This window comes from Leucopleurus acutus (genome assembly GCF_964270905.1).
Source record: "Leucopleurus acutus genome assembly, chromosome: 17".
Classification (NCBI taxonomy): Eukaryota; Metazoa; Chordata; class Mammalia; order Artiodactyla; family Delphinidae; genus Leucopleurus; species Leucopleurus acutus.
The window spans coordinates 54,607,242-54,622,146 of NC_139159.1; the positions used below are offsets into that span (position 1 = coordinate 54,607,242).

At 34.5% G+C, this 14,905-nt stretch overlaps 1 protein-coding gene across 1 annotated transcript in view; it reads right to left on the reverse strand.

Annotated features, from left to right (window-relative positions):
• Window positions 1-14,905, reverse strand: part of EIF3E (eukaryotic translation initiation factor 3 subunit E) — a 50,968-nt gene that overhangs the window by 31,524 nt on the left and 4,539 nt on the right. The window contains exons 2-7 of the mRNA XM_082858660.1: window positions 12,985-13,099; window positions 11,259-11,376; window positions 7,437-7,479; window positions 6,265-6,369; window positions 1,028-1,153; window positions 255-379 (exon numbers count right to left, since the gene is read on the reverse strand). Coding sequence (XP_082714786.1) covers window positions 255-379; window positions 1,028-1,153; window positions 6,265-6,369; window positions 7,437-7,479; window positions 11,259-11,376; window positions 12,985-13,099 — 632 coding nt within the window. The remainder of the gene's footprint in view (window positions 1-254; window positions 380-1,027; window positions 1,154-6,264; window positions 6,370-7,436; window positions 7,480-11,258; window positions 11,377-12,984; window positions 13,100-14,905) is intronic.

Sequence of the window (14,905 nt, forward strand, 5' to 3'; positions counted from 1 at the left end):
CATGATACTGATGCTGCTGGCCCAGGGACCAAACTTAAATAGCACTTTAAAGGGCTTAAGAGTATACTTTTTATCAAATAATTTACTTAAGAGTTACATGTAAGCTTTTTCAATTAACAAGCAAATCTACCACATGAAGAGGGGAAAAAATGTGACAACAAATTCAAATGTTAGAGAGAAGTACATTTTAAATTTTAAAAATCGTATTTGATTTCATATAATTAAAGTCAAAACTATACAGTGAAGTAACTTACTGTGGCTGGTAAAGGAAGAGATCAATAATGTTATCACGCCCTTTAGGGTGATTGAAGAAAACAAACAGAGACCAATGAATGAGCCATGTTCGCTGCTGAAGAGACTGAAGTGGAGAACTCACAGACTAAAGGATTAAAAAAGGTATACATAGGAAATATTAATATATGAAAAAGATGAAAGGGAATAAACATGCCTGATCTCAGAATTTTATTTTAAATGAGAACCTTCTAAAGCGTGCACAGTGATCATTATGATCAAAGTCCAATCCCCCAGACCACTCTACTCTCTGCATGACCCCTGACATTCAAAATTTCCCTGTTCTCAGAGACAGATTCAACAATGTCCACTAAGCCATTTTTACAGAGGCTCCAAGTTATTATACTTATTTCAGAAAACATTTCATAAGCAAGGACTAAATTAAACACTTCATAATAAGTTTTATTAGACATTAATAGTAGATGAAAACTGTCATCTTCTGCATTAGACTTTCAATAATGGGTGGCACTAAGAGTATTATGTCATTTCCACTGGAACAGATCAAAGAGGCACCACAGCTCTAAGAGCCAAAAGAAGTTTGACAGCTTCCTTCAAGGAGATTCAGTAAAACTAATCAAGCCACTAACCCACTGTGATTTTTATATCAGGTCAACATTTTAGTTTAGTCTCCCTCCCTTTCCTCCTTCCTTTTTAAAGTACACAGTGTTCTCCTTATCAGAAAGTATGAAGGATACATAGAAATTTCAGAAAATCACCCTGAAAAAGTGTAACTCACATTATTATCTATGGTCTCTTTTAGCCGTGTAAGGTCTTCCATGGCTGCATCCCAATTCTGCATTAAGATTTCAGAGGCCAGTTTTCCCCAGAGTGAACTCAAAGCATTTCTATCTGTTGCTGGAACCTGTTTAAGCAATCATAATTAATTATATTCTGAATACTCTGGAGGAAAAAAAGATAATGTATATTTTATACCCTACATATCCCTCGGGCCTACTAAAAGATCTATAGCACTCTTCCCCAAACTCCAGTTATATAAGCCCTTATTTGGATCACACTGGTTAAGCTGATTCAAATAGATTTCATTTAACTTGATTTACTAAAAATACTCAGGTCTTTGATAGTCAGTCTAGATCAGAAGATAAATAACTTAAAACTAGGATACAGCACCAGTGTTTTAGTGTAACCCATTTCAGACCATTTATACACAATTAATCAAATTTTAGGGACTCAAAACTTTGCAAACAAAGTTAGATTCAGAGGCAATTTGCTGCTAAAAATTCCTGGAGTGAAGATGTGAAAATCAAGAATTGAGTGTCTCATCTAAAATTTAGAAAAATTATTTCCAGAACAAAAAAACTTCCAAATTATGATATAAATGGAAGAGGTCATAGAGAGAAAAAAAAGCAGGTCTACTGGTTAATAACATTAATAATTATCAAAGGAATATGTACTGAGAAACAGAAGTTCATTTTCTTATATAACCCTAAAACCCTGGAAGGTAAATAATAATTTTTATCCCTATTTTAAAGAGGGGAACTGATGCACGGAGAGCATAATTTGTTGAAAATTATACTTCTAATCATAAAAGCTATAAAATTTCATACTGCAGTCTTAACCCTACAAAAAAGGAGGAATGAGGGTCACTCTATCTCTTCTTGCCATTGATGCAAGTGGGTCATAAACCCAAACACCTATAAGGACTAGGCTAATAACAAAAACAAGTAAAGCAGGACTCTCAAAACAAGGCAAAGAAAGTGGATATAATGACTCTGAACTGTGCTAAAGCAGCAGAAGCAAGTGAGGGTACTGGAGGGAGAAAACATTTCTATACCCCAAGTTGAAATTTTGAATTTTTCACTGAAGCACTTACATGGTACTATTAATTGTAAAGTACTATTGGTACATATTATAATTACAAGTTAAATAAAATCATATGGGCAGGACTGGAAATCCAACCACCAATAATTCTGGCTCTACCACTTACTATAAGCAGCTGAACCATCTGTGCTTTAGCTTCCTCATCTATAAAATGGGGCTAGTAACAGAAGCCACCTCAGTTGTTGTATGACTTAAATTACATAATACATGTAAAAAGATTACAACATCATCTGACACAGGATAAAAACTTGGGAAATGTGAGTCATTACCACAATGATAATGAGAATAGAAATGATTATATCAGAGTATTATAGGTTGCCTAAACTATGAGGATCAAAATCATACCTAAGTCAGACTCTGCCTATACTGAAATTCTTCCTTTGATGTCAGTAATTAATTCAAATGTACAGGAAAACACTTTAGCAAACTCTCAGAACAGGCAAATAGTAGAGACTAAATCTGCAAATTAAAATTTGTAACATAACCATGAAATCACTGGTTCTTATTATTATTACAATGTATGTCCACAAGAAACTTGTATATGAATATTCATGTCTTTATTTGAAATAGACAAAACCCAGAAGTAATCCAAGTGTTTATCAATAGATGAATAAACTGCAGTATATTCATAGAATGGAATACTAGTCAGCAATGGAAAGAATCAAACTTCTGATACATACAATAATATAAACGAATCTCAAAAAACTTGCTAGTCAAAATAAGCCAGGCACAAGCTTACATATATCATTCCACTTACATGAAATTCTAGAACAGACAAAACTAATCTACAGGGATGGAAAGCAGACCAATGGATGAACCAGAGATGAGGTATGACTGCAAAGGGGAACAAGGGGTCTTTCTGGGTAACAGAAATATTCTTTATCTTGATTTGGTGGTAGTTGTACAGGTATGTGCATTTGTCAAAACTCACCGAAATCAAAAAAACCTTATATAAAAATCTGTAAAATTATTGTTCAAATTACAAAGGATAAAACGTTTTATCCTTACAAAGAAATCTAAGTACTAATATTTCATTGAATCTAAGATGTCATCAATTTTATGGTATATTATTTTAGGTCAATTCAGGACACGTCCTAATTTTAGATGTTAAAGTGGGATAAAAATATATCTGAGAATCGATATGAAATAGATGTCTTTTACAGTGACATTATCAGAGTACATCAGATCCAAATCTTCAGTCAAGAGCCTAAAACTTCACCAAATCATCATTACTCAAGCTTTCTTGAGTCAAGGGAAAGTACCTTTAAATCGAATGGCAAGTACTTACAGTAGATAAACTTTAAATTCTGAGTGAAACACACACACACAAATATGATCACCAACAGTCCTAGCATCTTAAAATCACTTTTATTTCAAATAGCTGCTGGATGAGGAGAGGGGTTATATTTTGGAGCCAGACCGAAGGCCACAGTGAGGGCAAATTCTAACAAAATAATTACAATAGTTATAAATTAATAACTTTTAAAACAAAAATGTTCAAAAATTCCTAACAAATCTGCCCCACCATTTCAATTCAAATTAATGCATTTCTTAGAGCATGATTCAAAGAAGCTTCACAATCAAATAGGGTGCATTTAAGCACTTGGTGTATTCTAAAAGCCATGAAGTCTTTTAAAAATAAAAGTAGATTCTAGGGTCATACAGCTTTAATTTATACAACACTAACCTACAATAGGTCACTCAGAGAGTCAAATTCTAATCTCAGATCATAGTTACAATGGTTCTTTCATAGCTTATGTTTCCCTAACCATAGATTTAAAAGAATAATCAACCACCAGAAAAGAAATGAAAACAGGCCATTTGCAAAAAAGTAAAATTAAATAACTAATAAGCAAGAACATTGACATTATTTATCCCAAATCCAAAACAGGATTTTTATCTTTGCTATTAACAAGATTTCATTAGTGGTGTCTATCTTAATCAAAAGAAAAAGTAAATAATCCATTTTTAAACTTAGCTTAGTTAGCCTTTATCAATATGCCAACATGAAGTAACCAACTCCCACGTAACTCAATTGTTCTGTGGCACAAGATGGGACAAAAACTAAAATGAACTGCACCTAATTTTTGAACACTATCCAATCACTATATTTTGACTGCTCTTAACGTAAAACATTAATTTTGTATCCAGACCATGGTATTCAATCACTTAAACATCATTTGAGTTCCATCATAAGATCTGCTAGGCAATGTAAAAGCTTAAGATCAACCCAGAATTTTTTAAGACAGGAAATTTAATTAGATCTTTGTATTTTACAAAAGTAAATATAAAAACTCTGCAAACTTTTAAGTATATACCTATCACATGCAGAAATTTTCAGACTAATTATGAAACCATACTACATAAACATAATAATACTATTAAAACTAAAATATGTTACATGTGTTAGGATAAAAGCTTTTTGCAGCAGTGTAGCAAGTTTTTTAATCCCCAAAAGATTCATGCATACTACTCTGGCTCAAGTCCATGTCATTACAGTTGGCTCTTCATACCAATCTGCTTTCAAGGGTGGATATGCTAGAAGAGTTTCAATATCTGGATTTCCAGCAGTTACCTTAAGTTTCCATGTCTTAGCAAAATGGCACATTCACTCACTGACCAGCAACAATAAATTTACTGTGCTAGAACTCTAACATGACACTAAATCTTCATTCTCAAAATTCACTCCCAGCATTAACAAATGATATGAATAACCAACTCTTTTCATGTACCTGTAATCATATCAGGCTTCTGATTTTACAATCCTCGTCTAAGCTGTTTACATTTCCAAAGTAATCAACTTTTGCTCTCCTAAATCCTTCATAATATTCAAAGTAAAACTGATGGAATTTTCTGATAAGCTGCTACAAATTTAGCATCACCCATTACCTTCAATGCACTTGCAAGCTAACCACAGCTAAACTGTAAATTAAGAATTCGTTTACAAATGGGATAATTTTTTTTTCAAATCAAACTTGGAAATAAACTGAAATCTTTATTTCTTTGAAGGAAGGATGGTACTTTAAAAAATGAAGTTGTCTAAGCACTTTTTTTAAGTGTAGGATTTATTCGATTTAATAATACTGAACTCTTTCCTCACTTGCAAAAAAGGAAAATTTAATTTCCTAGAGAACAACCAAAGATAGCAGCCATTGAGTCTTTTCTTTGTGACTTGCAGGGCTAAAAGAAAAAAGGCACCAGAAAATAAGAGACAGAAAGAACGGACTCTTCCAAGGTTGGAAGACAAAAAAGTCCCTGTCTTAAAGAGGTCATTTCCCAACTTCTAGAGTTAACTAGAGATATCAGAGATGTAGGTACTTGCTTACTAATCCAAAGTAACAAATTATAATTTCTCAAATGAGACGCTAGTTAAAACAAGAGAATTTTGGTAACTTTAGAAGGCATTTATTAATATAATTACCTAAACAGAAGGCAGAATAAGAAAGAAATCTGTCAATGTGAAATCCTGATTTTTCCTTTGGCTTCATGCAACTCTCCTTCCCTAACAAACACAATGAATCTAGGAAACTTGTCAAGTAGACAAATGAAGAAAAAAAGGTTAGGGATTTTTTCTAGCAGTACTATTTAAACTCATCTACTCCCTACATAATGAAAAGAAATTGAGCTTTGTAGTCTAATACCTGAGGGCAGAAGTAAATAGAAAAACGTTACTATTAAAGCATAAAATCTTTTCAGATATCATTAGAATTCCACAGCTGTTTAGAACAAATTCAAGGAATACATGCAGCACAAAATATTGAATTAAAATTAGGAATAATAGATTTATTCAGTAAATATTAAGCACCCACAATGTGCCACTCACTGTGCTATATAGTAATACTATAACAAATCCACTACATGATAGAATTCTAATGCTAAAATCATACAATTATACATAAAATGAAAAATTAGTGGTTTCTACTTTTGGATTTCAAGGACAAGTTAAATCTCCCTCCAAATTTTGAGGCCCTGAAATAAGGTTTCCTATTTCTATTTGGTTTTGTTGAAAGTTTATTTTTTTCTCCTTTTGCCAATAACTGTTGAAAACTTAATGGACAGATCAAATCTACAGACATGTTTTAAGGCACCAAGGCAACCTACAAAAGAGAAGAAAAAGAAAAAAAAATTACTTACCAACACTCTAAAGAAGTAAAGATATTCTGCTGCTCCAGAGTAATTTCCACATTCATATTGGAATTTTGCATACCTGTAGAGTGTATCTAGATATTCCTGCCTAAACTAAAAAAAGGAAAAAAGCTTAAATTCTATTTTTTAATTTTGAGTTTTAAAATTCAAACCATTTACTCTTTCAAATATCCCCAGATATCAATTCTTTCAAAAGTTACTACCCTCTCCCTGCCCCCCAAAATCAGAAAAGCACATGACCGTTAAAATACATATTAGGAATTGTTGGATTTAACTTTCATAGTTCTGAACTGTAACAATACCTACTTTGTTGTGATACAAACTTGAATTACAGCTGAAGGTCTGATGTGTGAGTCCCTTAGCTGGTGACTGAGCTTAGACAACTACCAAGCATATGCATCCCTGTGAGGATTTTGTGATTCTGTACAAATAATGTGTATAGTAAACTTTAGTTCTCTGAAAAAACTGGCCCCCAAATTACACCAACTTTTACAGTTAACGATGCAAGCAAAGTGAAAGACAAAAAATCAAGAGAAGGGCTCTGAACCAGAACATTAACAAATACACCAAACATTCTATATGGAAACCAGAAAGAGTAATTTTGCAGTGGTCAGCATGTCTCTTGTTACAATAATTGTTAAATGAATGATAAAACCTGAATGCAAGTTAAAGAACTGATTATATACATAGCCTCACACTTTGAGTTAACGCAAGGGGAAGGAGACTGGGAGATGACTAGGAAAGCCTATAACAACATTCCTTTATATGGGGGTTTATGAAGGTCTTGGTAATGTCAAGGGCTACTGTATTCCACAAGGCAGCTTAATGCTATTGCTCAAGGTATTCTAATTCAAATTTAGTTCTGTTTTTACCCACTTGTTTATCCATCAGAAATATAAAATGCTAACTATTACATGATCATTCTGGAACAAACAATTTGAGAATTTCTGTTATCTAAAAAGGTAAGTATAAGGATATTATTTTCCAATCAGGACCAATTTTTAAAAACTAAAGTTTCAAAAACATACCAGGTATTATGTCTAATAACTTAATCTGGAAATTATACTCTTGTCAAGCCATGAATCTATCTATACAGCACTATTCTTTAATTAGCCTTACTACAATATGACAACTAAACAATTTTTTAAAAGACCACTTACACCATGCTTGTCTGCGAGGTAGTCAAACAGCATCCGACCATCCCTTAATAATAAAAAAACAAAAATTATTGTAATTTATAGACCACAGAAAACAAAACAAGCCTATTCAACTTCTATCTTATTACCCACATAAAGTCAATTTAATTATATTAATATTTAAACACTAAAAATAAAACTTCCGGAATAAAATAAACAGAACATTACATGTTTTGAACATAAGGAATAGGAACTCAAGGACAACTGCAAACTTAACATTTCACTTTCAGATTTCTTTAGCTCTAATTGAAAATCATGTGTTCTGCTTCACCACATGATCTAAGTTTTTTAGGTAATAAAACCAGAACATTCTGACTATTCTTATAGTGAGGTCAGTGAGGTCTACTTAGGTGTTAACCTACTGAGAATGGAATCTGTTCTCTTGAGGATACTTTTCTAATAGGTAATATATTCTTAAAATACGATAGAGATGGAAATAATGTACTATACAAACAAGCAGGAATTAATCCTGTACATAAATTTTGTCCCCCTCCACAATGTTAGTATTTCTCATACGGACAGTGATTTGGCAAATTTACAAGACTAATAAATCATGCCTAACTCACATGCTATCTATGCTACATACTCTATATGATCATTATTCATACCGAAGTGTCAAATAACACAATGTAACATTTTTAAAATTAGCTTTGCATAACTTGAGATGTTGGCAGCCTTGTAAAAGACAAATTGATGACAAAGACACCAAGGAACAAGTGACAGGTGGCAGAGTTGCCCGCCTTCTGGGCATCTGCAAAAATGAAACCATTTTCTTATGCTCATTGTAAGAATGAATACCGTGGCATGTCTTTTGGGAGCATAATTTTACTTGAAGGTTTAATGGGGAGGGGATATGTTACCACTAAAATTAACATGAACATATTATAATACTAAATAAAAACATGCATGAAATTTTAACATACAGAGATCTAAAAAAAAAACACTTAACACTTCCTGTAGGTCATAGTGAATAACTTTGTGTTATATGCCTTACACCTCAGGTATATAATCACTGTCCTCTGGCTGATACGGTATTTCTGGGAAAGTATGAGAAGTACAAAACTACATATTCAATGAAACTTTAAAATGGGGAATCGGCAGGGAGAGGTTATTACTTTGAAAATGAATAGGTTATAAATTAGATTACAAGTTTTTACCCCATTTCCATCCTTTCATTTATCTCCAATTTATTGCCTATTAAGCTAAAAGGAGTTATCTTTTCCTAATATTTAGTGAACAAATCTATATTCATCTTATTCATACCTTAATCCAATTATTTCCCAGTATTTAAGTGACTAGACTAAACTTAGAATTAAAATCCTAAATTTTCTGTTGTACCCTAACGTCTGGATTATTTCAGCTGTCCCTTTGTGGGCACTTACACGTGACTTGAAGGGCTACAATTACTCATGATATTCTAAGTGTATACTAGTATACACAGACACACAGAGATAGCTATATACAAGCTATATACATATATATGAAAATACACATATGTAATAGCTTTGTTAAGATATAGTTATCTCTGTATATATATACATACTATATAACATGGCACATTATAGTAAGGTATAGTAATTGTATAGTATTTGCTGCTTTTCTAAAACATACCTGGTAACACTTTCTCAAATCACAAATGAAAACTTAGAGCCAATCGCTCTAAAAATTTGGTTTGATGACATATCCTAAGAACTCAAGGTGCAACATGGTAAAATCCTAAACAATTCCTCAGGTGAATATATTGATAGAAAAGATTTACCACAATGGCAATATTCAATTTTAGTAGAAGACTATTTTTAAACATTTTTAATGACCCAAAGGGCTTCAATTAGTGAAGCCAGAGTAGGGTAACATGCTTTCTTTGTAAACTAAACAATAAGTCTACTTCTAGCTAAGAGGAAATCAGGAATAAAATATAACCATGTCAGCTCTATACTACCCTCATTGGGCTGAGCATGGAAGGATATGAGACAACGTAGCAAAGTGATAAAGTGAGCTCAGTTTTCCCATACATTGAGCAACCCATGTACTCTAGGTATTGCCCAGGCACAGTTTCTCAACCTCAGGACTAATGACATTTTGAGCTGGGTAATTCTTTTGGGGGAAGTGAGGGTACTGCCTGATGCACTGTAGGATGTATAGCAGCATCCCTGGCCTCTCCTCTTTAGATGCTGGTAGCACCTCTCCAGCTGTGACAACCAAAAATGTCTCCAGACATTCCAAATGTCCCCTGGGAAGGGGGGAGGAGGGGGGAGCGGCTCAGCATAATCAGATTTGGATTAACTGGTAAAGAAGTTCTAAAAAAAATTTAGTTATTAACATTTATAATTAAGGACTTCCTCGTCCCTACACAATAAAGATAAATGAAAAAAGCAGATAAAGTTATCTCTTAAACTGTGAACTTTTAGACTGGGTTACTAAAGTATGAATTAACATTTGTATTAATCCAGAAAACAGAATTTTTAGAATTCAAATTAAGGAGAGGTTACCTGAAGGCAACAGAAATAAAAGCAAAAATAAACAAATAGGACCTAGTCAAAATTACAAGCTTTTGTACAGCAAAAGAAACCATAAACAAAACGAAAAGACAACCTACTGACTGGGAAAAAACATTTGCAAATGATGCAACCAACAAGGGCTTAATTTCCAAAATACACAAACAGCTCATACAGGGAATTCCCTGGCAGTCCAGTGGTTAGGATTCTGCGCTTCCACTCCAAGGGCAAGGGCTCAATCCCTGGTCAGGGAACTAAAATCCCGCATGCTGTGGCAAAAACAAACAAACAAAAACACAACAAACAGCTCGTACAACTCAACAACAACAAAAAAACCCAATCGAAAAATGGGCAGAAGACCTAAATAAACATTTCTCCAAAGAAGGCATACAGATGGCCAACAGGCACATGAAAAGATGCTCAACATTGCTAATCATTAGAGAAATGCAAATCAAAACTACAGAGAGGTACCACCTCACACCAGTCAGAATGGCCATCATTAAATGTCTACAAACAAATGCTGGAGAGGGTGTGGAGAAAAGGAAACCCTCCTACACTGTTGGTGGGAATGTAAATTGATACAGCCACTGTAGAAAACAGTATGGAGGTTCCTTAAAAAACTAAAAATAGAGTTACCATATGATCCAGCAATCCCACTCCTGGGCATATACCTGGATAAAACCATAATTCAAAAAGACACATGAAACCCTATGTTCATAGCAGCACTATTCACGATAGCCGAGACATGGAAACAACCTAAATGTCCAATGACAGATGAATGGATAAAGAAGATGTGGTACATATAAACAATGGAATACTGCTGAGCCATAAAAAAGAGAGAAATAATGCCATTTGCAGCAACATAGACAGACCCAAAGATTATCATACTAAGTGAAGTAATTCAGAAAGAGAAAGACAAATACCATATGATATCACTTATATGTGGAATCTAAAATATGACACAAATGAACTACAAAACAGAAACAGACTCACAGACACAGAGAACAACAGACTTGAGGCTGCCAAGGGGGAGGGGGTGGTGGAGGGATGGATTGGGAGTTTGGGATTAGCAGATGCAAACGATTATATACAGAATGGATAACCAACAAGGACCTAGTGTATAGCACAAGGAACTATTTTCAATATCCTGTGATAAACCATATGGAAAAGAATACGAAAAATAATATGTATATATATGTATAACTGAATCACTTTGCGGTACAGCAGAAATTAATACAACACTGTAAATCAACTATACTTCAATAAAATAATTTTAGAAAAAAGAGGTTACCTGGTTGACTGCATTTGCCTTGTAGTTTCTGGATCTTCAAACATCTTCACAATAGGTTCAGTTTCTGCCTGAAGCTGTTTCAGTTGTGCAACAACGGTGGTTCTTTTTTCTCTCAAAGCTAATTAAAAATGCAAAGGAGTACTATAATGTTAAACTATATTGCTCACTATGAGGATGTCTCTGGAAATTTTTCAGTCTATCTAAATTGTGCATTTATTTATCCCCAATATACGCATATGCCAGGAGCCACCAACTCAGTAACTTCCTCAGATCCAATTTCTTCTTTCTAGCACTGCAAAGGCACATAAAGGAACAGTGAATCCTCTTCTTACTCTTAGAAGAAACTGAGGAATATACAGATACAGCCTAGGAGAAGGAGCTGTTGAGGAAACAATTATCTAACTCTACATTTCAGACACTTCATCCTCAGTGTTTTTATTTGTTTTCATTGAATTCTTTCAGGAGATTATCCCACAGTTTCTGAAGAGGCTCAGAGGGGTTTACATATTATTACTACAGGTTTTCAACTAGGTTGAATGGAATTTAAATCCAGTCAATAATTTCTCTTTTCACTTTAAATCTAGTTCTGTAATCTCTCAAAACCAATTCTATAGTTTCTTTTTACCACATCATGAAGTCAGAGAAAACTTGCACATAATTTACCCTGTTAGCATGTTTTAAAGTTTCACTAAGAAATAGTTTACTTTTTTACCACAAACCAAAATTTAAAGAGCTACTGTTCTTGCAGGGAACTATAATAGAAGTCAAAATAGTGATTATGTTTTATGTAATAATTTCTACATTATATATTAGAAAGTACTAATACTAGGAGAGTGTTTCTCAAACACAGACGGGATCTGTGATCAAATTTTGAGAAATGTCAATTTAAACAAAGTAAACTGTATTTCTCTACTGAGTTCTTATAATCTTTTAAAATACTATGTGCATAGTGGGTTTTTCTGTTTGCTTGTTTTAAGAACATCTATTACTACAGAAAACAAGGATTTCGAAATATACCACAGTAGTTCCCTAATTTGAGTGCTGGTCTTCAGCCAACATTTTCTGGTTAAGTAGATCTGTGGTATGGCACAAGAATTTGCATTTCTAACAAGTTCTCCCAGGTGAGCTGAGGATGCTGGTTCTGGGGACCATGCTTTTGAGAACCCAGATGCTTCAAGACAAAAAAGAAATCTCTAAGGCACACAAGATGCCAACTGAAAAAGTCAAAAAACTGCAAAATTCCCAGATAATTCTAAGGAAGCAATCTGATTAATAAGTACAACTTTGATGCTGCATACTATGAACTGCAGACATTTGATGACCATGTTTTAAAGTAGTTTCACACCTTTTACAGGGTCCCCAACCCCCGGGCTGCAGACCAGTTGGTTAGGAATCCAGCTGCACAGCAGGAGGGAAGCAGCGGGCAAGGGAGCAAAGCTTCATCTGCAGCTCCCCATTGCTCGCACTGCCCCCTGAACCATCCCCTTGCCACCCCCAGACCATGGAAAAACTGTCCTCCACAAAACCGGTCCCTGGTGCCAAAAAGGGTGGGGACCACTGCTTTAGAAGACCTGTAACCTTCATACTACCTTTCATCCAAAGAACTTTTAAATCATTCAAATAATTATTAAGACTTCTGGCTAAAGCACTTTTATAAATCACAAAACTTTTAATACACATGGCCTCAGCTCACAAGTCAAGCTTCAGATGTAATGACAAAACTTACCATGAGGAATATCATCAGAATAAAGGTTTTTGTATACATCCATAGCAAAGTCTACCATGTTGGTATCACTAAGAAGATCCAATTTCCCTTGTAACAATTCTTTTTCATTATATATCTGCAAGAGAAAATTACTTTCTAATGAATAAATTGAAGTTCCCTCAAGTAAAGTGGTTAATATTAAGATAGTGTACCTGGAAACATATGTCCTGAACTATTTTTTTAATAAAATATATACTATTAATTCACCCTCCTACAACAAAGGCAAGCAATCAGCCTACAGAGACATAAAATACTTTGTTTACCTAGCAACTTTAAAATAAAGGCAATTACATACCACAAAGCCATTCCCACCAACTTCATTTTTTAATGTGTCCCTACAAGTCATCAGTCTTTCTAGAACAAGGCTGTGAGTAAATAAACCACACCAACTCCACTGATAAGCACATAGTATTGTTGACTCCTCTCCACATTCAGGTAACTAAGAATCAACCCTTAAATGTTTTACCTTCTTAGCCTCTCTCACATCCACATGATGCCTACCCATTTCTCGTTGAGGTGGCCTCTCCTTTTTCCCCCACATACTTTTCCACTAAATAGTTAAAATCCTTTATAATGCTTCCCATCCACAGCCCTGAAACAAATTGGCACCCATTCTTTCAGTCAACCTTGTCATATCAGGTTTTAGCTTTTGCAAAGAGTTTAAGAAACATAATTTAACCCACAGTTCAGGAACCAAATAGATACATAAGCAAACTCACATAAACATGAAGTGTACTGAGCAATATGTTAAGGATTCTACACAATAGCATTCAAGGAGAGAGACAGTAACATAATTCAAAACAATTTTTAATCAAATAGTCAAGATAAGGTTTCAGCAAAAGAAAAGATTTTTGTACTAAATCTAATTTTGTCAAGCAAAGAAAAATGAAGGAAGATTATACATTTTACTACCCATGAAAAGAAAAGATAAAGGTGGTCAAACGGTACAGCCATGAGATCAAACCTGAACCTTCCAAACTACATAAAGAACTCCTACAAAACAGTAAGAAAAAAAAGACAATCCAATTGAACATGGCTAAAAGATTTTAATAGGCACTCAACAAGAGCACAACCAAATGGCCAACAAACACCAGAAAAAGCCCTCAACCGCATCAGTCATAAAGGAAATGTAAATTAAAATCACACTAAAAAAACTGGACAATACCAGTGTTGGTATAGTTGCAGAGTAACTGAACACCTTCTCTGCTGGCAGAACTACAACCACTTTGAAAAACTGTTCTTATCTTCTAAAGCTAAAAGATTCTTTAACCCAGCAATTCTACTCCTAAGTACCCAAGAGAAATGGGTACGTTTACTCAAAGGACATTACCAAGAATGTTCCCAGCAGAACTATTTGTAACAGCCAAGTCCTATCAACGTTAGACTGGATAAATAAATTGCAGTTATTTAGGATGTTTGCAACGTTTTATTTATTGATCTGGATGGTGGTCACACATAAGTGTGTTTCCTTTGGGGAAAAAAAGCATTTATATTTGCTCACTTTTCTTTTTTTTTCTTTTTTTTTTTTTGCGGTACGCGGGCCTCTCACTGTTGTGGCCTCTCCCGTTGCGGAGCACAGGCTCCGGACGCGCAGGCTCAGCAGCCATGGCTCACGGGCCCAGCCGCTCCTCGGCATGTGGGATCCTTCTGGACCTGGGCATGAACCCGTGTCCCCTGCATCGGCAGGCGGACTCTCAACCACTGCGCCACCAGGGAAGCCCAGCTCACTTTTCTGTTCACATATTATACTTGATAAAAAGTTAACTTTAAAAAAAAAAAAAGAAATTTTCTTTCAGTTTGCCCCACAGAAACCCTAATCTTAGGTGAAAACATCCTCTTCCTGGCATGCCACCTCTCCTCACCACTTCATCAATAGCTTTTA